The 23,457-nt window shown below is 37.4% G+C and overlaps 2 protein-coding genes across 2 annotated transcripts; both read left to right on the top strand.

The window, feature by feature from the left end:
- Window positions 1-109: 109 nt before the first annotated feature.
- Window positions 110-2,874, top strand: LOC132299131 (uncharacterized). Its single transcript, XM_059795594.1, has 3 exons — window positions 110-1,971; window positions 2,109-2,724; window positions 2,800-2,874. Exons 1-2 carry the CDS (start codon window positions 1,929-1,931, stop codon window positions 2,600-2,602), a joined length of 537 nt encoding a protein of 178 aa, XP_059651577.1. The 5' UTR covers window positions 110-1,928; the 3' UTR covers window positions 2,603-2,724; window positions 2,800-2,874.
- Window positions 2,875-20,376: 17,502 nt separating this feature from the next.
- Window positions 20,377-22,832, top strand: LOC132300970 (flavin-containing monooxygenase FMO GS-OX-like 3). Its single transcript, XM_059798270.1, has 6 exons — window positions 20,377-20,466; window positions 21,641-21,790; window positions 21,938-21,960; window positions 22,096-22,213; window positions 22,342-22,515; window positions 22,671-22,832. Exons 1-6 carry the CDS (start codon window positions 20,377-20,379, stop codon window positions 22,830-22,832), a joined length of 717 nt encoding a protein of 238 aa, XP_059654253.1.
- Window positions 22,833-23,457: the final 625 nt, after the last annotated feature.

The raw sequence follows: 23,457 nt of genomic DNA, 5'->3' as shown, positions 1-23,457 counted from the left end.
ATTTACTCCGAACGTAAAATATTTTCCTAAGTAAAGATTGTCCTTTTTCAGTTAATATATATATATATATATATATATATATATATATATATATATATATTTATTTATTTATTGTTTCTGTGTGTTTAGCAAAGGTGTAGGTCAAGTCCATGATAGGCCCATGTGTAAAATAATTTGCCAAAAATTGATGAATAAGCTATTTTTGTTAGATTTTAATATCTATTTTTTTCCTAAATATTTTACGGCAACCAAACACCATAAAATAAAAAAATTGTTTTTTGAAAAATATTTTTTGTATACAGAAAAAAAATAAAAAAATATATTTTATATCCAAACAAACGGAGCCTAAAATCAATATGAATTTATGTTTGAGTAATCGACAATGAAGTTATTTACTTAATGGGGAAAATATCACTTACCTCCCTTGAGGTTGGGCCTAATTACAGACACGATTCCTAACATTTCAAAAACTATACCAACCTCCCTCCAATGTTGCCGACAATGGAAATTCATGTTAAAGAGTAAAATACCCTCCATTGTTATTATAATTTTACTGATTGATTGAGGAATTCTCTTGTAGGCACAAATAATTCGTTTATCTAAAAAGCTAAAAGAATAATTACAATTCACTCAAATAAATAACAACTAATAATAAGAATAATTCAGAGAGAAGCTTGTAATGCTTGGAGGTTTATGCCTCTTTTTATATACAAAAAGATAGTGGAATTATGGTAGGATTCGCCTTGTTTGTCCCCTAATTCATTCCATATATAATTCTTTATTTATGAAGTTCTTTCCTTCTATAATTCTATCCATACAAGACTTTTCCCATGCAGAACTTCCTTATACGAAGAATCCTTTGATAAAGAGGACTCGGTTATGATGTAAATGGGCCGGATGGATCTTTAGCAGGCTGAGAGGTTAACACTAGCAACCTTGGATCGATATCAACTTTGTTTAGGCTTGATCGAAATTGGGTTCTGATGGGCTGTTAGAGATCCAATGAGATATACCTCATTTAAATGATGTGGATGATTCTTATTGGAGGGAGATTTTTCCCTCCACACTTTGCCTCCAATTCTCTCTTAAATTGAACTACGGCTCCTAATTAGAAGGGAATTAAAGTTGCACGGTTGCCAATTTTGCAAGAGACTGTTCGAGAAGTGACCATTGACATTCTGACCAAAGGACTCCTTGAAAGCTTACTCTTGCCTTCACTGCACCAATTGCTTTGTCGTGATATTAGGTTAGTTCTTCATTTATCTTTTTCTGATTTTGTATCATGAGTACTTCATCTACTCACGGTCACATAGAAATTATGGATTCTGAAACCACACCGTCGTCATCTCTTGTTTTTCTTAGAGTTCCTTCTCCTAAGGTTTCCAACCCTCTTGAGTATACGAACGATTCTATTGTGCGAATAGATGATTCTATGCCTCAAGCAGTGGTATCCACTTCTGGATCAGATGATATTTTTACAAAGAGAGAGAGAGATGATTTTGTCAGTCCGGTGTATCAAGTTCACTATTGATTTCGTAATGGAAGAATTTGAGATTCTCCAGGGGGGAGAAATTGCTAAATACCCTAATAACGCCGATTTCAGTTCTGGTGAAGGGGTTGGTGAGAATGAGTTGCTTCTATCTGTTAGCCATCTGAATGCCCTTCGCTTTCCCCTCCATCCCTTTTATCATTTAATCTTCAACAAGTTAGGTATTGCTTCTCTTCAAGTAAACCCTAACTTTCTTCGAATAGTGTCGGCACTTTTTATATGTCAAAGACTGGAGAGTCTTGATTTGACTGTCGCTAACTTATTGATCATCTACACTATTTCCAGACATTAGACCGAGCTTGGCCGTTATTATTTTACTTCCTCTCTTCAACCGAGGATATGTACCGACCTCCCCACTTCCGAGAAGAGATGGAAAGAGATGATGGTTATTGTTAAGGGGAACTGGTCTCTATCTCAATCAAGTAAACTTCCTATTCCCCGTAAATTTGAGATATTAGGTATAGAAGATTTACTTTTTCTTCATAAAAAATGTTCTGGCTGCTTCACATATCAAGTTTTACTTTTTGTCATATTTACGAATTTCTTGATGTTTTTTCAGCAACGTTCCCATCTTCTGTAGCTAGGAAAAGGCTCGTTTTTCTAGAAGAACAAGTTTGGAATAACCCTCCTTCTGCTGAGGACCTCATTTCTTCATCCAATTTAAAGGAACTTGCTTCTAGTGCTTCATCTGCTGACCTCATGGATTTGTTATTCCCTTCTTTCGATAATTTTCCTTTCACCGACGAGGAAAAGAAGAGGGCTGAAGCTCTCAAGAAGAAAGCAGTAGAGGGAGAGCCCCTTGTAGTTATACACTCTACTGAGCAAGAAAAGGAAGTTGAAGAACTTCCTCTGAAGAAAAAACTCAAATTAAACCCTTCTTCAACAACCAAGAACAAGGGCATTACCTTCTCAAAGAGTAGAGGGAAAAAAACTGATGAAGCCGATCCTGAGGAAGAGGTTAGGGCTTTTGTCCTGGCAGAGAAGCAGGAGAACCATGGAGGCCCACTTTCTCTAGGGCTGACAAGTCAGTTCTTCATTATGGGGACTCAATAGTCACAAATCCTTCTGCTGCATTAACAATTGCCCGAGGGATATGGCTACCCAAGGTTGAGGAAATTATAGGTAACATAGGGTTAGAGCAGCTGCTTCCTTCTGCCCCTATTCGCACCATGGAGGTTTGTCCTCTTTCTTCCCTTCATTATTCTTTTGTTTACCTTTTCATTTTACTCATTTCATTATTGATTATGTAGAATCTGTATCACACCATGGCCTTGTGTGCGACTGTAGAAACTTAGTCAATTTCCATCCAGAAACTGGAAAAGGACCTAGCTACGGCTGAGAAGAAGCTCTCCCATGCGCATATGGATGTAAAAATGGCTTATGACGCGAGGGATGTATACAATGGTCACCTTGCATCTGCTAAAGCCAAAATGAATGAACTGGAGGCTGAGAATCTTCGCTGGAGGGATGCGGTTAACACCTGTACCACCGCTAGGAAGCAGATGCAGGAGCGTTATTCCTCCTTAGTGCGCTTGTCTAGTGCAAAGGCCTTCCGATTCGGCTTTGCCCAAGGTTCAAGCGATAAATTAAAGGACTCGGATGCTTTTGATGCAGATATGGAGGTGTCCTTTCCTTATGCTGAGGGTCCGAAGGCCCAAGAAGCTGAGGTTTTATTCGCTGAGATGGTGAAGTCTCACCAAGGGGACACTCCAGCTCCAAGCTCCTCAATTCTTCCAGCTTCAAGCCCAAATGTGGTTGATACTTTTGATTCTACTTCTTTTGATCCCAAAAGGAAGTGAATTAATGTAATATTTGTCTTGAACTAGTATACTTTTGTTTGTGAACAATGGTTGTTTTAATTTTCTTATTTGACATATCTTTTGGAGGATTTCCATATCTTTGAGTATTTCCAAGTTATATATATATATTTTGAGCAGTTTTCCATGCCTTTGAGAAGAATTCGTTTTCTTTGGGGCCCTTGGACTTGTTATGGTCCGAGGACATAAAAAATGATAAGTAATAAGAAGAGAGTTCCCATGATAACCGAGTCACGAACTGGAGATTGTTGTATCACTCGGTGATTTACCTATCAAGGGAACCCTTCTTGTTATGTGTTGGCTTAAGGTATGAGTATATCAATGCCTTTCTTGCTCTTGTATTTTTTCGATGTGGGACAACTTGTACAAGGGATTTAGCCAAGTTCGACCAACTTCATGGGCTTGAGAGGAAGATATCTATGAAGAGTACTTGTCCCCATTCAGGACTATTTATTAACACCTTCGGACTCTTGGGGCCAAAGTACGTAATTCCTCGTGTCTTAAAGGAATTTATTGATACCTTCGGACTCTTGGGGCTCGAAGCATGTAGTTCCTCAGTAATAGTGTATGCCTTAGAGAAATTTCATTGATGCCTTCGGACTCTTGAGGTTCGAAGCATGGAGTTCCTTGGCAATAGTGTACGCTTTAGAGGAATTTTATTGATGCCTTCGGACACTTGAGGTCCGAATCATGGAGTTCCTCGGCAATAGTGTATGCCTTAGAGGAATTTTATTGATGCCTTCGGACTCTTGGGGTCCGAAGCATGGAGTTCCTCGACAATAGTGTTTGCCTTAGATGAATTTTATTGATGCCTTCGGACTCTTGAGTTCCGAAGCATGGAGTTCCTCAGCAATAGTGCATGTCTTAGAGAAATTTTATTGATACCTTCGGGCTCTTAAGGTCCGAAGCATGGAGTTCCTCAGCAATAGTGTATGCCTTAGAGGAATTGTTTAATATCTTCAGATCATTGATATTTGAAGCTTGAAATTGATGGGCAATGGGATATGCTTATGAACTCTTGAGGTCCGAAACTTTAAAAGAGGATGAGACCATGAAAAAGAGTCACCGAGACTATGTAACCTTCCATACATGTGATTGGGAATCTATTTGTCTCGAAGACTCGTTTTATGGCATTTATTTACAGTACGATATGGTTATATTAATTATACACTCTTTTTATTTTTAGTTAATGTGGACAAAAAATAGAGTTAAGTTTTAGGTCAAATATTTTAGGCTTAAAAAATAGAGAATTATTGTAAAGAGTGCCCGCTGGTACAAAGGCTTAAACACAATTCGTGTTGGCTTAAAAATAGAGAATTATTGGCAAAGAATGTCCGCTGGTACTAGGGCTTAAACACAATTCGTGTTGGGCCGCTTTTGTTACCAGTAGGCCCACTTTGCAACATGCTTGCATACTTTAATTTTTCCTTACATAATGTTTAAAGTTATTTTTTATCGATGTGGGACAACATTCATATATATATATATATTTTTTTAAGAGAGAAAATTTCCTTGTCGTAATATCTATTTAGGGTATTGGTTTTGCCCCCGATTACAAATTTTTTTTTGGTGAATTAAGAAACAAATATCCCACATCGAATAGAAAATAGCAAAAATATCAATATATTTGTGTGGGTGGGAATGACCTCATATGGTAATGAAGATCGTTGGATACACGGAACTATTGATTGCTCGTGTATCCAATGCTCTCTATCTTTTTGAGTAGCACTACATCATAAATTTACAAAAGAGGATGTAAAAAGATGTAGTAAATAAGAAATTTTATTATGTGGGCCATAAAAGCCTTATTCGTAAAAGGAAACATAGAAAAATTGACGAAGTTTTCTAATGGTAGTACCTTTTGAGGTGTATTGCATTCCATGGGCGTGCAATCACTCGCCCATCAGCTTCAGTTAGCCTGTAAGAGCCATTCCCCATTACTTTCGTAACTCAGTAGGGTCCAGTCCAATTGGGTTGCAATTTCTTTACGTGTGCTGTCTCCTACTTCAGCACCTAATCTCCTACTACAAAGCTTCTGAACCTAACTCGCTTGTTGTAACTGTTTCGCAACTGCTGTTGATATGAAGCGAGTCGAATTGCTGCAGCATCACTCTTTTCTTCCAAGAGGTCAAGGCTGTGTTTAAGCTGCTGATCATTATTCCATTCGAGTAGCAAGTGTGTCCGAAGAGTTGGGATTGCTATTTCTGTTGGGATGACATCTTCGGACCTATAAGCCATTACAAAAGGACTATCCCCTGTTGGCCTTCGTCGAGTGGTTTGATAAGCCCAGAGCACATTGGAAAGATTCTCGTACCATTTAGACTTGAGTTTTTCCAGTTTCTTTTTCAGACAGTCGAAGATGGTCCGATTAGTTATCTCAGCATGTCCATTCCCCTGTGGATGGCTTACTACTGCCAACTTCTGTTTGATTCCATGCTCGGCAAAGAACCTCATTGTGCTCCTGTTGTCCAGGTTCTTTCAGTTATCCATCATGATGACCTTCGGTACTCCAAATCGGCAGATTATATTGTTCCACAGAAAGCTTTTCACTTGCTCGTGAGTCACACTTGAATAGGCCTCTGTTTCCACCCATTTTGTAAAATAATCCGTGGCGAATAACACGTATTCCTTTTGCTCATGAGTTTTGGGTAAATGACCTACTATATCTATTCCTCAGTGAATGAATGGCCATGGATTTGCCATAGCGTTGACATTTGTCGCACCTCCTGGCATATTCCTCGGTGTTTCTAGCCAAGTACGACCAGAAATAACTTTGAGTTAAAATTTTATGGGCGAAGGCTCTTCCGCCGGAGTGGTTGCCGCAGTCCCCATCATGTACCTGCTTTAATACCTTAAGGGACTCCGTGGGAGTTAAGCACTTCAAATACGAGCCTGAGAATGACTTTCGGTATAATCAGTTATTAATGATGGAGTATTTGGCTGCTGCAAACCTTAATAATCGGTTATTAATGATGGAGTATTTGACTGCTGCAAACCTTACTTTTCTGGCCTCATCCTTTTGATTCGGAAGGATTCCATTTTTGAGATAGCTTTCCAGTGGATCCATCCAGCTTGACTCCCTTGGAATTTTTGGGATTACCATTACTGGCAACTGAGGACCTAAACTAGGTTCTTCCAAGGTGTCGATAGGCACGACTCGGATCAAATCTTCATCCGAGGAGGAAGTCGTGGTAGCTAGTCTGTTTGCTTCAGAATTCTTTGCTCTTAGTACTTGGTGAAATTCGATTTGATCGAATCCATGCGTAACACTTTCGATAGCATCCTTGTAAGCCTTCATTCTTTCTTCCTTTGGTTAATACTTTTTTGTTACTTGATTCACAATGAGTTGTGAGTCACTACAAAATTTTAGACACTTCACCTCGAGTTGGCGTGCCAGCCGAAGCCCAGCTAGCAAGGCTTCATATTCGGCCTCATTGTTGGTGGCGGGAAAATCCAAATGGATTGATTGTTGCAACTTTGTTCCTTCTAGAGTTGTGATGATGATCCCTTCCCCTGCATTAGTCAAGTTTGAGGAACCATCAACATGGAATTCCCACTGTGGTTCTGGGAGTTCTAGCTCTTCAGGCTTGTTTTTATACTTCAGGAGGAAATCGGCCATGGTTTGTCCTTTGTGTGACACTTTCGGCTCGTAGGCTATGTTGAAAGAACTAAGCTTGATTGCCCATTGTGTAATTCTTCCTAACAGATCTGGCTTGGAAAGGATAGCTCACATAGGATAATTTGTAAGGACCACTATGCGATGAGATTCAAAGTAATGCCGAAACATTTTTTTTGCATATACTAAGGCTATTATGATCTTTTTTGCCTTGCTATATCTTGTTTTGGCATCAATCGTTGTCTTGCTTGTAGACTGGATGTTGATTCCCCCCTTCCTCTCGGATCAAAATTGCAGTTGTGGCTGTGTCGAAAATTGCTAAATACATGGTGAGGACTTCTTCAGGCTTTGAGGCACACAAAAGAGGGGGTTTAGTCATGTAGTACTTAAGTCTAGCAAGAGCTTCTTGCTGCTGAGGTCCCCATATGTCTCTGTTCTTCGAGCGTATAGCATCAAAGAAAGGTTTGTACTTATCAGACAATTGGGATATGAAGCGACTGAGAGCTGCTATTCTACCGGTTAGGATTTGTACTTCTCTGCGAGTTTTCAGCTCCTGATTCTGTACTAGGGCCTGGGCCTGAGCCGGGATTACCTTTATTCCTCTTTTGTTAACAATATGGCCGATGAACTGTCCTGAAGAAACTGTAAGGGAACATTTAGAGGGATTCAACCTCATATTATATTTTCTCAGAGTATCGAAGACTTCTTGAAGGTGCTTAGGGTGATCTTCTTTCTTTTCACTTTTGACCACCATGTCATCGATATAAAGCTCAGCTGTTTTGCCCAGCATCTTATCGAAGATCTTGTTGACGAGGCGCTGGTAAGTTGCCCCTGTGTTTTTAAGTCCAAAGGACATAACTTTGTAATAATAAGTTCCTTTCTCTGTGATGAAGGATGTTTTTTCTTCATCCTCTGGATTCATGGGAATCTAATTGTATCCGGAGTACGTATCGAGGAATGTTAGTCTCTCATAGCATGTGGTAGCGTCCATCATCTGATCTATCTTCGGTAGCGGAAAACTATCTTTGGGACAAGCCTTATTGAGATTGGTGAAATCTATGCATACCCTCCACTTTCCGTTCTTTTTTTGGACCACCACCACATTCGAAAGTCATTGTGGATAATGTACTTCCCTGATAAAGTCCGCTTGAAGCAACTTGTCTACTTCTTCAGCAATGATTCGATTTCTTTCAAGAGCAAACCTCCTATGTTTTTGTTTGACTGGTCTGTATAAAAGATCCACCTTCAGGTTATGGCATGATACCGAAGGGTTGATCCCTGGCATGTCTGAATGGGTCTAGGCGAACGTATCTGCATTTTTTCGAATGACATCAATTAACACCCCCCTCTCTTCGGCTGAGGGAGAAGAACCCATGTAAGTGACTTTCTATGAATTATTGAGGTTAACTTCTACAGCTTCAAGAGATTCCTCGGTGGGCTTTGCTATTTCTGCCTCTACTTTGGCTTCTGAATACTTGGGTAGAGGGCTCTGTAATTGCTATTTAGCAACACCTTCAGGGGTTGTATCTGATTTGGATAGCTTAACTCCTTTCTTTGTTTGCTTCAATGTCAACATGTAACACTCTTTTGCATCAATTTGATCTCCCTAAAGGTTAATGACTTCTTTTCCATCTGGAGATAAGCATCGCATCACTTGATGTAGGGTAGACGACACTTCATTCATTCGGTGAATCCAACCTCTTCCCATAATGAGATTATAGGAAGGATGAATTTCTGTCAAAACAAAGTTTTCTTTCAGTGTCTTTTTTGCAGTAATGACTGACAAATCGATTATCCTAATAGGGTCCATTTTCGTTCCATCGAACCCTATCAAGGGGCTGGATGTAGCTCGAATTAACGACGATAGGATCTCTAACTGCTCAAAAACTGTCTTAGTTATAATATTGGCACTGCCGCCAGGATCTACCAGGACTTTTTTAATCATGCAGTTTGCTACCAGAAGACTAATAACGAATGAATCTTCGTGGGGAAGCTGTACTCTGGATAAATCTCCATCTCTGAAGCCGATATTGATACTGCCCGAAGTGATAGTATTTATTGAGGATAATTTTCTTAGCTTGTGGACAGCTCTCAACCGAGAGCGGTACACCTCTTCTGACTCTTGGTCTTTATCCGATTTTTCATGTATTGCATGAATGACCTTTACTTGATTACCTTATACTTTCCAAAGATTAACTTTCCTCGGTCTAGTATGTTCTTTTGGCCCGAGATAATCTGCTAGGTCTCCTCTGGCTATCATGTTTTCTACTTGTTGCTGAAGGGATCTATAGTCATTAGTTGTATGCCTATAATCCCTGTGGTAGGCGCAGTGTTTACTTTTGTCCTTTTGCTCCATGGGTTGTCGCATTGGCTGAGGGATTATGAATCTTGCTTTATTCTCCTGGAATAACCGAGCCAATGTGGTACGAAAATGTGTTACTTTCTCCTCAGTCTTCTGTCTTTTCTCAGGTATTTGGGTAATTGGTCCTGAGGCATACTAATTTCTTTGACTTTTTGAACTCGAAGTTTTTTCCTGAAGCTTATTTTCTACCGTGACGAGGGTGACATGTTGTGTTCGGTGGGCTACATTCTCCTCAAGCCGAATGTAAATTTGTGCCCTGGCATTTAGAGTTTGCATATCTGGAGGAGAGTATTTAACTAAAGAGGTATGAAACTTAGTACCTTGGATCATGCCGATCTTGAATGCTTCTACAACAGTCTCAGGGTGACAATTTGCTATCTCCGAAGCCTCCATGTTGTATCTCTTCTTTTCTACCTGATGGTGAAAAGACTAGCGACAGTATTTTTCTGCTTCTTATTACTGCAGTATTGTGCTAAGACCATAGCGCATAAAGTTTCATAGTTCGGAATGGACTTATGTGACCTATTCTTGAACCATTCCAATGCAGCTCCCATCAGACTAGTTGGGAAAACTTTGCACATGAATGCGTCATTATTGTTATCTAGAGCCATCTTCTGAGAGTAGTGATCGAGGTGACGGGAAGGATCTCTTGTGCCATCGAACTGAGTGAAGGCAGGCATGGTGAATTTTTTAGGCCTGTCGACGTAGTATATTTGATCATTGAATGGAGTCTTCACTAGAGAGGCTTTATGCTCTCTGGCCATCTCGGCGGGTGTCTGAATCTACAGGAGCTTTTTCTCATCAAAAACCTCCTGGACACTATCTTGAATGCCATTTGTCCACACTGTGAGTTTGTGGCTGGATTCGGCCTGTTCGTCTTAGGCACGATAAGGGTGGTTGTCTGAAGCCACTGCCTCGGTTCTTGTCCTATGCTCCTGCCGACTCTCGTTGGCTTAAGCTTCGTCAACAGGAGGAATATTGTGGTTGGGGGGAGCTCCTACTACATTGCTTGGTGGTTGTTGTGGTGCTATCTACGCCATGGCTTTTTGGAGAGCATCGTTCTTTTGCTGAAGCAACGTAATCTAAGTCGTACTGGCCTCATTTGCTTGACGGAGGGTTTCGAACTGTTGCAAGAACTCTTCTCGCATATTTTGCATTAGTTCCGTCTGTTGATTGGCTGCAGCTACAGCTCCTCCAATTAACATTCTGGATCGTAGGAGCATAAAAGATTTCAATTCACTTGTGGGAATATATTTCTATACGGACGGCGCCAAAGTGTAGGTGCAAATAATTCGTTTAACTAAAAAGTTAAAAAAATAAATACAACTCACTCAAATAAAGAACAACTAATAACAAGAATAATTCAGAGAGAAGCTTGTAATGTTTGATGATTTTTATTAGAGGTCTATGCCTCTATTTATATACAAAAAGATGGTAGAATTATGGTAGAATTTTAAGCAAATTAGTAGTTTATCAATAATTAATTAAATATATTATTTATATATACATATAAAAGAGGTTGCACCCTTAGAATTAATAGTCACATGTAAAGAGTTGTGTCGGTTGATGGAACCACACATCTCTTCATATATGAATGAAACGGTCCTAACCCTCACTATATATATGTGTAAAAAGTCTGGAATCCATTGTCTTGTATGCAGAGAGAAGAATAGAGGGTTGAAGAGCGTTTCTGCTTTAGTGTTCTCTTGAAACATAGTTTCTATACCAGGTATGTCTTCCTCTATATAAATTTATGTATTGGAGCCATGAATCCTATTTGGGTTGTAATTACTTACATGTGGTATCAGAGCCAACATGGACTCTAATGGATAAATTTGATTTATTTGTTAACATTATATTATTAATAGTATAGTATAATACTTATATATAATACATATTTGAGATGGATAAGGATAAAGATATATATGTATATATATATTTTGTATTTCATGTATATATATCGTGATAAAATATGTATATACATAAATTTCATGTGTGTGGAAAGCATATTTAGTATGCTTATATTTTATTACAAACATGTATGTACAAGGTCTTCAAAATTTCTGCTAATACTGAAATATGAAATATATGAATTAGTCTCTATACGAGTGTCATCACCCAGTTGCTTTGACGTGAATATTTTTCATGCACTGTTAACATGCTGATGAATATTTTCCTACACAACAGTTATTTATTATAACATCTCTCTAATTTCTTTAGAATGAATAACTCATTCTAAAGAGAATCCTCTTTAGAAGTAAATAAATTTAATCACATGCAATGTGACAAATGCAATGAATGTCGCTTATTTGGGTGTCATACATATTAGACGGCAATATGAATTTATAACATTCATGTACCAGTGTTATGTACTGTCAATAATATTAACAGGTCACGACTGTTTATGACAGTTATAAGTGAAATAGTACCGCTCAAACAGCATCGTACCATGGCATGTTTTAGTTTGGGTCACAAATATCCATTCGACATATATATATATATATATATATATATATATATATATATATATATTTATTTATTTATTTATATGTATGGATGTCATTTCTTTGATTTTCTATCAATAATCATGTCTTATGATATTAATAATCATGTCTTTTGAGTTTAAACCAATAGTCATGTCTTTTGGGTTTAAACCAATAGGCGTGTCTTTTGGATTTTAACCAATAGGCATGTCTATGCAGCTGCTGATTATGCGTGTTGCATGCACTTGTATTTGCGTCTATGCACCAAGAGTTATACATGTGGTATTCTAGGGGTGTTTTGCTATAGACTCATAGCAAACTCAATTAGAGGGCATACACGATTCTACTAGAAATTTCTTACATTAGATGACACATAAGATTCTTTATTTTGTAGCATGCATAAATTTTAAGGCTTGAGATTTGATTTAGTGCTTTAATAATTTTCGTAAATATGTCATTTCTATATCTGTTATTATCACTAGTTGAATGTTTTATATCTTTGATGATATACATGGCATAATCAATGATTTATTTAAAGTTTCATAGTATATAAGTTTATGAAATTATACATGTTATTGAAATTATATACATAATTATGCATGTGTCTTATGTTATAAATTGTTGCATAATATGTATACGTATATGTTTGATTCATTCGGGGAAATTGAATCATATTTTGCAATTTTAAGCACAAGTGTCGTTAAGTTTGATTGAGTATTTAGTCATCAAAGTGGCACACTCGTGAAAATTTAAATGATATTTGTAATTAGTTGTAAAATTATTATTTTATTAAAGTTAAATGATTGTGTTGGCGTTTAGTAAAGACGAGCAATGATCAAGCCCAAAGGTGGGTCATTGAGTTTGTCCAACTAAGTGGATTGAGGTAATTAATGTAGAAGACACAATTGATAACTCACTACGCCCAAAGGAGTATAAGTTGTTATTGTGTTTTCTATAATTAATTGGCTTCAAAAGTGAAAATTATTTCACCCGTGGGAGACTAACATATGATAATTTTGGCCCAAAGGAAAGATTATTATATGCTATATTGATTCCAGTTAGAGTTAATTATTTTGAGGCATTATTTAATTAACTCTGGAAAGTTTAGTTGACATTTCCATCAATTAAACTGTAAATGTGTGGCTTTAGTTATTCTCAAAGTTAGTGGGAGTAAAATTCATCTTTGCGTTAAATGTAAATGATAGTTATAACATTATTTTAAATGAGATTAAACAATTTGTCTCAAATATTTGAGATGAAGGTGTTGGTGAAGCCTCTTTATTGGCATTAAGTTTCACCTAAATGAATCTTGTGAAATTTTTGGATTGTCACAAAGAACCTACTAAGATAAAGTTCTGAAAGTATTTGACATATAACACTGTAGATGTAGAATTGCACCCATTGTAAAAGGTTGAGAAATTTGGTAATTCAATTGCCAAGAAAATATCTATAGCAGTATTAGGTAAAAGACATTTTCTACGCATTTGGAAACCTAATGTATGCTCAGGTTTTGCATATGGTTAACTATAATATAGCATTTGCTATTATAAAGTTAGACAGATATTACAGTGATCCTGGTTAGGATCTATAGTGAGCGGCAAAGAAATTTATAAAGTATCTGCAAATGATTAAGAACCATATGTTTTATAATAAGACCGACAGGTTTGGGGTAGAAGAAAAAACTGACTTTGCTGGTTGTCAGAATAATATACAAATCCACCTCAAGTATTATTTTACTTTTATTATAATTGATAGAAGCGGATTTTATTTGCATGTTATAAGGCCATGTTTCATGCATTATAAAATATTAGTTTTGGACTTCTGGTCAATAATTCCGCTACAGTTTTGTATTAAAGAAACAACAAGAGTTCAAGTTGGTCTAAAATACGACCGTTAATACCTTATTGTGAAATAAAGGATTTAGAACCAGTTAATATTAATTGAGCACATTAGTACATAACAAAAGATTGTTGATCCCATGATTAAGGGTTTGCCGTTAATGTTGTACAACAAACATGCATATTTCCTTAGACAACATTAATTTACTTAGTTAGTGGAAGGTTGTATTTGGCTCAGGTAAAGACCATTTTATTTTGTGATCACATTTATTATCCTCATATACTAGATTTTCCATATTAGTGCGCATGTTTATGGAAAATTTATGACTCAAGTGTCTAGTTTTGAGACACAGTGTGTCTTTATTAAAACACGGTAGGACCGATGCATGGAATGAATATTTTATTAAAATATTTTCACATGCTGTATATATGTGACTATGGAGTTGAGTTTATTAGTATCAGTGACCATTGGTGTCTTATATCATTAATGAAATAATGACGCCCTTGGTCCCATATTTGTAGACTCGAAGGGACTCCAAAATTGAATTATAGAGGTGCTGCTTGTAAATATATGGATTAATTTCTGGAGTGCACTCATGATCAATTTTTTTCTTTTTCTTTTTCTTTTTATTTTTATTTTTTATTTTTTTATCTTGAAGTGATCAAAATTAATTATTGTTAAACTAAGTGGAAGAATGTAAGAAAATTAGTAGTCTATCAATAATTATTTAAATATATTGTTTATATATACATATAAGAGAGGTTGCACCCTTAGAATTAATAGTCACATGTGAAGAGTTGTGTAGGTTGATGGAACCACATATCTCTTCACGTATGAACGAAACGGTCCTAACCCTCATTATATATATGCGTAAAAGGCCTTAGAGTCCATCATCCGATTTTGCAGATATAGGAGAAGGTTGAAAATTGTTTCCATTGTAATTCTCTTAAATAGATTTTCATACTGAATTTCATATCGGGTACGTTTTCTTATTAAATTTATGCATTGGATCCATGAGTTTATTTGTATTCAAAATTTCTTACAAGGATTCGCCCTGCTTGTCTTCTAATTCATTCCATATATAATTCTTTACCTATGAAGTTCTTTCCTTCTATAATTCTTTCTATGCAAGACTTTTCCCATGTAGAACTTCCTTATATGAAGAATCTTTTGTTAAGGAGGACTCGGTTAATCTGAATGGACTTGGGTTATGATGTAAATGGGCCGGATGGATCTTTAGCGAGCCGAGAGGTTAACACTAGCAACCTTGGATCGATATCGACTTTGTATGGGCTTGATCGAAATTGGGTTCTGATGGGCTGTTAGAGATCCGATGAGATTATACCTTATTTAAATGACGTGGATGATTCTCATTGGAGGGGGATTTTTCCTTCCACACCTCTTCTACAAAATAATTTTTTAAAAAAATGAATGAAGGTACGAAGCCTTCAATTTTACTATTGATTTTAGGCTCCATTATTATATTAATTTTACTGATTGATTGATGAATTCTCTCCTACAAAATAATTTAAAAAAAAAAAATGAATGAAGGTACAAAGTCTTCAATTTTACTATTGATTTTAGGCTCCATTATTAGATTAATTTTACTGATTGATTGATGAATCCTCTTCTACAAAATAATTAAAAAAAAAAAATGAATGAAGGTACAAAGTCTTCAATTTTACTACAAATTCCTTCCAACGGAGGCATAACCCATTAATAGGGGTGCACATGGTTCGATTCCTTACGGTTCTGGTCGGAACCAGAATCGGAACCGTTCACAACGGTTCCTAAAAAAGGGAACCAGAATCGGAACCGTATGGATTAGAACCGAACCGGAACCGAACAGTAAAACCAGTTCGGTTCCATGAGAATCGTTCTTGAGAGACAGCGGTTGTCAATTAAAGCTTGCAAACCCAAACTGGAACAGTAGGCAATGGAAACTGAAAGTTATGGGTTTTGATTTTTTGAACACACCATTTCCATAATTTCAGATTTAAAAAACACACCATTTCCATAATTTTAGATTAAAAAAGAAGAAAAGGAAAAAAAACAAAATAACACACAAACCTTAGGTGCTAATAACATCAACAACAAAAATAGTAACTAAAAAATAAATTAACATAAAAATCTAACCAAAGAGAGAAAACATAGAGACAAAGAGAAAGATCTATACTAACTCAGATCTGATGAATAGTTCGGCTGTTCCAGTTCGGCTGAAGCTTGCGAACGGCGAACCCGAACTGAAACAGTGGGCGAAGGAAACTGAAAGATATTGGTTTTGATTTTTTGAACAATCTGAAATGATATGCCGATATGGGTTTTGAACTTTTGATTCTTGCAGACAGATTTGAAATATATGGGTTTTGAACTTTTGATTTTTGTAGATTTTGTAGTTGCAGAGAGAGAGAGAGGGAAAATTCAGAGTCGAGAGAATAGAGATGGAGGCGATTGGGGAGGCTGAGCCTTATTGATTTGCCCTAAAAATAAAATATAATCAAATAATAAAATATAATATATAACATTATATATAATATTATATATTATATTACTGATAATATAATCAAATATATAATACATATATTACGGTTCTGGTTCCAGAACTGAACCGTGAGACCGGAATCGGAACCGAACCGAAACTCAACAGTTCCTCATTTTAGGAACCGGAACCGGAATCGGAACCGGAACCTTGAGAACCGGAACTTCTCACGGTTCTGGTTCCACGGTTCTTTTGTGCACCCCTAACCATTAAAGTGATCATCTACTATTTACCATCACCAGCAATTAACAAACAACCATATTAATGTTATTGGGATTAAAATTCAACAAAACCTTCCGATTAATCCCCTTATTGAACCAACCCAACTTTTTGTGAAGACTTTGTCAAATCATTTTGTCATAAGTTGTAAGGAGTACTGAAGTTAACTGATTCGAGGTTCATTGACTAATGAATATGAGTAATGATATTTGCACCGATTACTTTAAATTTATTTTTCTAATCAACATTGGAAGATTGTCTGTAGTTCTCAATTGGAGGGATTTAGGGACGAATGGGATATCGATAACTAGATAAGCAACCAAGATTTTTAATTGTTGTACACAGCATAACACATTTTTACTGCATTTTCATCTGTTTGCAAACAAGTTTTTGTATGGAATTTTTACCACACTAAGCTTAGCCAAAGAAATGTGTTTCCTTGGAAATGTCACTTTCATAGTTGTTGAACAATAAGGTTTTACATTATGCAAGTTGCAAAAAGTGTAACATGCCAAAGATATGATCAGATGACCTCTCTTTCTCAATCAAATGTACGACAGGACCAAATATGTGGTTTTTAGGACTTTAATTATCACGAATTGCTCCTCTATAAATATTGTTTGCTTTGTACTATCTTCTATAAGTGTTAACAACATCTATTTCCTAACAATGGAGAAAGTCACAATCGCTCCCTCTTAGGACCCAATGTCTTTACTAGCCTAACCCTCGTGGGCTTATGTAGTGTCAACTCCATTTTTGCTAGAGATTAGCTCTTTTTTCAAATTTTCATGACTCATTCTGCTATAAAACACGCTTGAATAATTCAAAGATATCCACAAATATAAGTGTCAACCACCTCTTATATCATCCAACCCATAAGCCAAACAGTGTCAACTTTTTATAACCATATGTTAAGGCGGACTAGTAGAAGAGCATTTTTGCTTGCATCAGAGCATATACTGACCTTATGTTTTTGTTAGCAGACATTTATTCAAGCGCTAAACTTAATGCACTGCCTAACAAAAAATTCTCCACACTTTCTTCACTTTTTGAATGCCTCTCTCTAGAGAAGTTGCTCCGAGTACAAACTGCAAACAGAATTGAAGAATAAAGATCATCTGACTTTATTATGGTCCCCATCTTAGTTACCTTCAACTATGAAATAATGGAAGTAATTGCCAACTCAAAATACAGAACACTTTTTAATTTTGATATGGAAATAAAATATAAAGGTATATGGAGGGCAATTTGGTCATTCAACAGTATATTTTGATTCATTGTTAATTACTTATAGCTTGTGGAAAATTTTGTAATTATTTTTTTGGAAATTTGCCCCAATAAGAACCTTTCACTATAAAATGGTGACTTTTTTTTTTTTTTTTTGGTGTCTTGACAAGAAAAGCCAAAAGGCCATTAAATGAACAGCCATCAACAGGGCAAACAAACATAACAACATCAAAGGAACCACAAAAGAAGAACAACCAAGACGATTCCAATGAAACCTAAGCAAAAGCTACGACATGACCATCGTCATAAGAACCGAAGCTTAAGCAGTTTCTGAAGTAGGAGACTGTCCCGTACCCATCAACATGGCAATCTTGGTAGAGAACGACTGGGAGGAATCAGAATTGAAGGAGTCTGTCAATTGCAGTCCCAAAACCCTTGAGGAAGTGGAATTAACACCATCTCAACGACACCATCTTGCTCATAGCAGCACCCACCATACCCTTCTACCTCTTATCTCCTTGTAACTGAGCCCCTGTAGATCCCCCGAAAGTTATTTGATGTCTTTTACGACCCCTCTTAGCTGGTGAGGAACCCTGATTATTAGAAGTGGCAGATGAGTCAGAGTATGAGCCTTTGCCCACTGAGGACTTTGCCTTTTCTTTTGGCCTCTCCTTGATCATCCTATCCCAACAGTCCAAAAGGAAAGATCCGACCTTTAATAGGAGATGTGACCAGAACAAAGTTAACAACATCATCCACCTGCATTGAAGCAACATAACTCTGTAAGGAGGACCCAATCATTAGCCCCCTTCAGGAACAAGCAAATGGTCACCCCCAGGGTTAAAATCCACCACCACTCACGTACCATGATGCTCTAGCACGGCCGAGTTATCACATCAACAACCCCAGTGGAGCCTTCCCCTTGACCCTCACCACCAGGCGTTCGGTTTTGATCCCCAACACAAGACAAAGCTACCACCGACGGTTGTACAGGAGGCCGAGGAACAAATGAATTTGGACCCAAATGACTCCCAAACAGACCAGGAGAGTCACCAGGCCACTCTGGAAAAGGCCGAGCTAGAGAGGATGAGGGAGAATGACCAACATCATCCGCCCCTTTAGAGTCAGCATCCTCCACATAAAGCCATTTTTTTGTGTGAATATCGCTTCTATTATCCCCCCCATCCTTCTCAGTCTGCCATAAATCCCTACCAATAAAGCCTTCTACTCCAAGCCAACCCCCATACTCCTTAAAACCCATAAGATTAGAACCATCCTTCACCTGACATACCTTCTAGTGATGCCCAATCACTCCACATCAGAAACGAAAAGAAGGCAATTTTTCATACCTGATTTGGGCCATTGAAGCCTCTCCCATCGGGCTGTGGGACACCACATGACGTCAAAGAGGTTGTAAAACATCCAACTCTACATTAATACGTAGCACCCTACTATTAACCATCCCTTTCTTAGTTTTTTCAGCAATACTCTTGTCCCGCAGTTCAACTTTGAGTCGACATCGGCCAAAGGAGTTAGTAATCCGTTGGCCTACCTTTTCAGATAAAAGATCCGCCTTAACCTACGAGAGCTGAATCCAGAATGGGGCAACTTGGATGGACCTACCGATGATGAAATTCCCTCATCTCAAACCTCGATGGCCATCAAAAAGCCACGAAACAACAGAGAATCACACCCTGACCGAGCCACGGATCTAGAATAATTAATTGGAATAAGTTGTGGCCAACCTTATAGACTTGAAGCTTCTGGAACATGGGTTGCTTATGTTGATCTTTAGGCCACAGCTTAGAGAAAAGTTTGCCAAAGGTAAATTTTGCACCTGCAAGAGTAATAGATTTAGAGGTCCAGACTTTAGCAAATAAACTCTCATTACAAACCTGAACGCCTTGAGCCATATCCTCATGTGATAGTTAAATTGGTATTTTCTCAGCCGATGTTAATGTCAAGCCTCCAAGCTAATCAAGAATGCCATGCTCCATGAAAGCCTCAGAGAATACAGCACCATTGAGAAGAAAAAAAGGACCAAAGAGTGTGCACAAAGGCAACAAAGAAATATAAAAAAAGGAAATAAGCCACACACAAACGGTATAACAAGAGAACATCCCATAAATAGCTCTGAGAGCGCCCAAAGTCGAACAATAGATAAGCTCCACCATAGTACCACTGCCATGGCAGAGCCTCGGAGACTGGGGGAAGTGACCCTTGTGCATAGCTTGAGGCAAGAAATGCTTAGAGTCATCAAACCTCAAATCGTATTTCAGGCGGCAAAGAATTCCAACCATATACCCAAACAGGACAGCCCTAGTTATGATAAAAAAAATATATATACCCGATAACGATGAAAGCCTAAGGGTCACCCGAGTCAAAAACTTGGGCCTCAAAATAAGGCCCATCTTAGATCCCAACTCTAGAACTTGCCCTGATGTCAGCAATGAGCGCACCATTCCTTGCCCCAACACCCAGACTGACAGCAAAAGCCGACTCTAAAGGTTCAGCCCGTTTGCCGCCTGTAGACCTCCCGTAAGCTGTAACCACCCTGAAATAGTGGCCCAACAACACCACACCCGCCACCCCAGACTGCAAAAATCGGGTCAACGCAGATCCCAAAAGAGATGGAAGCCCATGAGAGACCCCCCCAACCTTTGCTATTGCCCTCTAACCAGAGCCCCAGCAGTCCCCCCCCGGTCCATTTTCCTCCCCCCCCTCAATGGACATAGCAGCATCAACAAACAGCAGTTTACATAGAAAAAGCAAAGTCCCCTTCCAAAAAGACGGAGACAAAAGCGGATCCAGACTGGTACACCACCAAAACACCAAGCAATGAATGGTAAAACGGAAACGAGTAAAGTTATGAATCAAAGACATAACCAACAAATAAACTCAGCCCAAACCCAGATCAAAACAAAACTCAAAAAGGCACACACAAACCACAACAAATCGAACCCTAAACAGATCAGATCACTCCCAAAAGACAAAACCCCTAGATACACAGATCCGGTGAGGCGTCCCCCAAAACACTCCAACACCCTCCGATTCAGTGATCGCCCTGAAAACAAAAACTCCTAGCAACTGAACACGTCGATCCAGGCAGAACGTCACCTAGCCACAATGAGCACTCCTAACGCCTTAAGGAAAGACAAAAAGACCACTGATCAAACTCTTGATGAACGAGAACCCTCTGATAAACAGAGAAACCCTTGACAGCGCAAGGAACTATTTCTTCCCATTGTTTTTTGTATGCATAGGGCAGCAAAAGTGGTTGGCTTGCATTTGTCAACTAGAGAGAGAGAATAGTAGTAACTTTGAGAATGATGGTTCTTTTATGAAATGGTGACTTCAAAATTTCAAATCGGGTTACTTTTTTATTTTGGTAATGTAATATGAGGTGGAAGTGGAGCTTTTGGGAATTAATGTACTATGACGTTGAAGTGGTGCTTTTGGGAATTAAAAATGCAGCCCAATTTTTTTATTTTTTTATATCTTGGCAAAAAATACACATTCACACTTTGTCGAAATTTAAAACCTCGACCTTCGATTTTGTAATATAGCTAAATAAGTTGCTTCTATGGTGAAGCCATCAACCGATTGTATAATTTGACATAAGTAAAAGATTTTTATTTTAGCGGATTCTATCATTACGTGTCAGTATCTAATCAGTTGGTGATACCACGTCACTAATACAATTGACACAACTAAGTTTTTTCAAATTGAACACCACAAAAGACTCTGTTTGATTGGAGAGAGATAATTTAAATGGCCAACGATGCCACTGATGTGAGATCAATATGTTAGGGCAAGGATGATGATGATGTAAATGGAATTGGCAAACACTCCCAATAGAGTTCTTAGACTTTTAATTCTTTTTTTTCTTTTTTTCTTTTTTTTTTTCATTTTTTTTTTTTTTTTCCTGAATTTAGACTTGTAATTCTATTTAATTGATTAAGTACTTTCTGAAAAATTCCAACTTACAGATTGTGATTATGGTTGGAGCTGGGCCTAATGCGTTTGATATATCCAGAGATATTGCTAAAGTTGCCAAAGAAGTTCATCTTTCTTCAAGATCCCATAGTGTTAAAGTCTCAAAATTAGAAAACTATGACAATATATGGCAGCATTCAAAGGTACTAATATATATGTTCCCTTGGACATCAATTACTTAAAATCATCAATAACATCATGTTGCAAAATCATATGTATCTGTTATTTATTTATTTTCAATAAAAACGTTTCAAGATGTGAAATGATGAATTATATTGATCTTGTTACAGATTGATTATGTTTATGAAAGACGGTACGATAACTTTTGAAGAGGGATGTTCTGTTAAAGCTGATGTCATTTTTTACTGTACAGGGTATATATCGATTCCAAACTAGTTTATCTTTTCATTGGCTTGTACATGGATGATTCTTATATGTTTGTATAAAGGTACAAATACCATGTTCCATTTCTGAAAATAAATGGAACTGTGACAATCGATGACAACCGTAGCGGGCCACTTTATAAGCATGTCTTCCCACCCCAGCTTGGTCCTTGGCTCTCCTTTGTTGGAATACCTTTTAAGATCAGTTGTTCCATTTCAAATTGTTGATTTTTTCGAGTCAATTCATACAAGCAACTATGAAATTTATGGTAAATTGTGTAGCCGAATTTTTTATTTACAATAATTATTAGGCCAATGTATTTTCTTTGCTGGAGCTACAATCCAAGTGGATAGCGCACGTTTTATCCGGTAAGGTGTCTCTGCCATCCAAGGAGGAGATGCTGGCTGATGTTGAACAACATTACCGGCATATGGAGGAATCCGGGATCCCCAAACAGTATACCCATCAAATGTATCCACATGAGGTTTTCGTTCCCCAGTTGCCATTCTTGTTGTACTCTTCACTTTTAAATTGCGTTCCCCAGTTGACAAGTATTGAAAATTTGTTATTGACATTGATGCCTATAAACATATATGCATGGACATATATATATATATATATTTCATGGTTTGATGGCAGTTTGAGTACGTGGACTGTTTGGCTGCTCAAGTGGGAATACCACCTCTGGAGGAGAAGAGAAAAAGGTTATACATACAAATTTGGAAGCTTGCTGCTGCTTCTCAACTGGCGTTATCCAGGGACGATTGGGATATTGATAACTGGATAAGCCAGGCTATTTAATTACTTAAAAAGAGCAAACCGTACCCAGATCTGGGGTGGGTCAGTTATATAGAATCTTAACGTGTGTCTTAACTTTTAAGAGATTATTTTTTTATTTCGTATCGTAATCTTCAAACCACAATGAAATAATTTTATCGTGTTTAAATCTGTATAAAACATTTTATTGAAAGCTCATTCAAGCAAGATGATTGTATGGAAATTACCAGAATAAGATTAGCCAAAGAAATCTGTTTCTTGGTAATGTCATTTCGTAGTTATGAACAGTAAGGTTTACATTGTGCAAAAATGTGGAACATCTCTCTCTCTCTCTCACACACACACACACACACACGCACACACATGGATGACCAAAAATTTGGTGTTGAGGTCATCTAACAATCATGATTTTTCTCAGAAACATGTAGTAAGGCCAGCCTGCATACGCTAATCTTATTTTTTATAATTGCCCATTCAAGATTTTTAACTTGTAAATATTAATTTAAAACTAACAAAATTGGAGGCAAACTTATGATACCATTGAAATATCCTAGTGTTAAAAAATTAAGGATAACTTCATTGACACCTTTTTAGGTTTGGCCAAATATCACCCGTCCATTAAAAACTTGAAAAAAGACAATTTTGCCCA

Source organism: Cornus florida, unplaced genomic scaffold, assembly GCF_030987335.1.
Source record: "Cornus florida cultivar Cherokee Brave unplaced genomic scaffold, ASM3098733v1 CherokeeBrave_3.0.0_Hap2_Chr03, whole genome shotgun sequence".
Classification (NCBI taxonomy): domain Eukaryota; kingdom Viridiplantae; phylum Streptophyta; class Magnoliopsida; order Cornales; family Cornaceae; genus Cornus; species Cornus florida.
This window is presented reverse-complemented; position numbering and strand designations above follow the sequence as displayed.

What these genes read in the sequence shown, in the direction of transcription:
- LOC132299131 (XM_059795594.1), top strand. Translation starts at nt 1,929, where the DNA reads ATGATGGTTATTGTTAAGGGGAACTGGTCTCTATCTCAATCAA. An exon ending in CTGGTCTCTATCTCAATCAA is followed by an intron (nt 1,972 to 2,108) that starts GTAAACTTCCTA and finishes ATGTTTTTTCAG; the next exon opens with CAACGTTCCCATCTTCTGTA.
- LOC132300970 (XM_059798270.1), top strand. Translation starts at nt 20,377, where the DNA reads ATGGACATAGCAGCATCAACAAACAGCAGTTTACATAGAAAAAGCAAA. An exon ending in ATATATGGCAGCATTCAAAG is followed by an intron (nt 21,791 to 21,937) that starts GTACTAATATAT and finishes ATCTTGTTACAG; the next exon opens with ATTGATTATGTTTATGAAAG. An exon ending in TTGGTCCTTGGCTCTCCTTT is followed by an intron (nt 22,214 to 22,341) that starts GTTGGAATACCT and finishes AATAATTATTAG; the next exon opens with GCCAATGTATTTTCTTTGCT.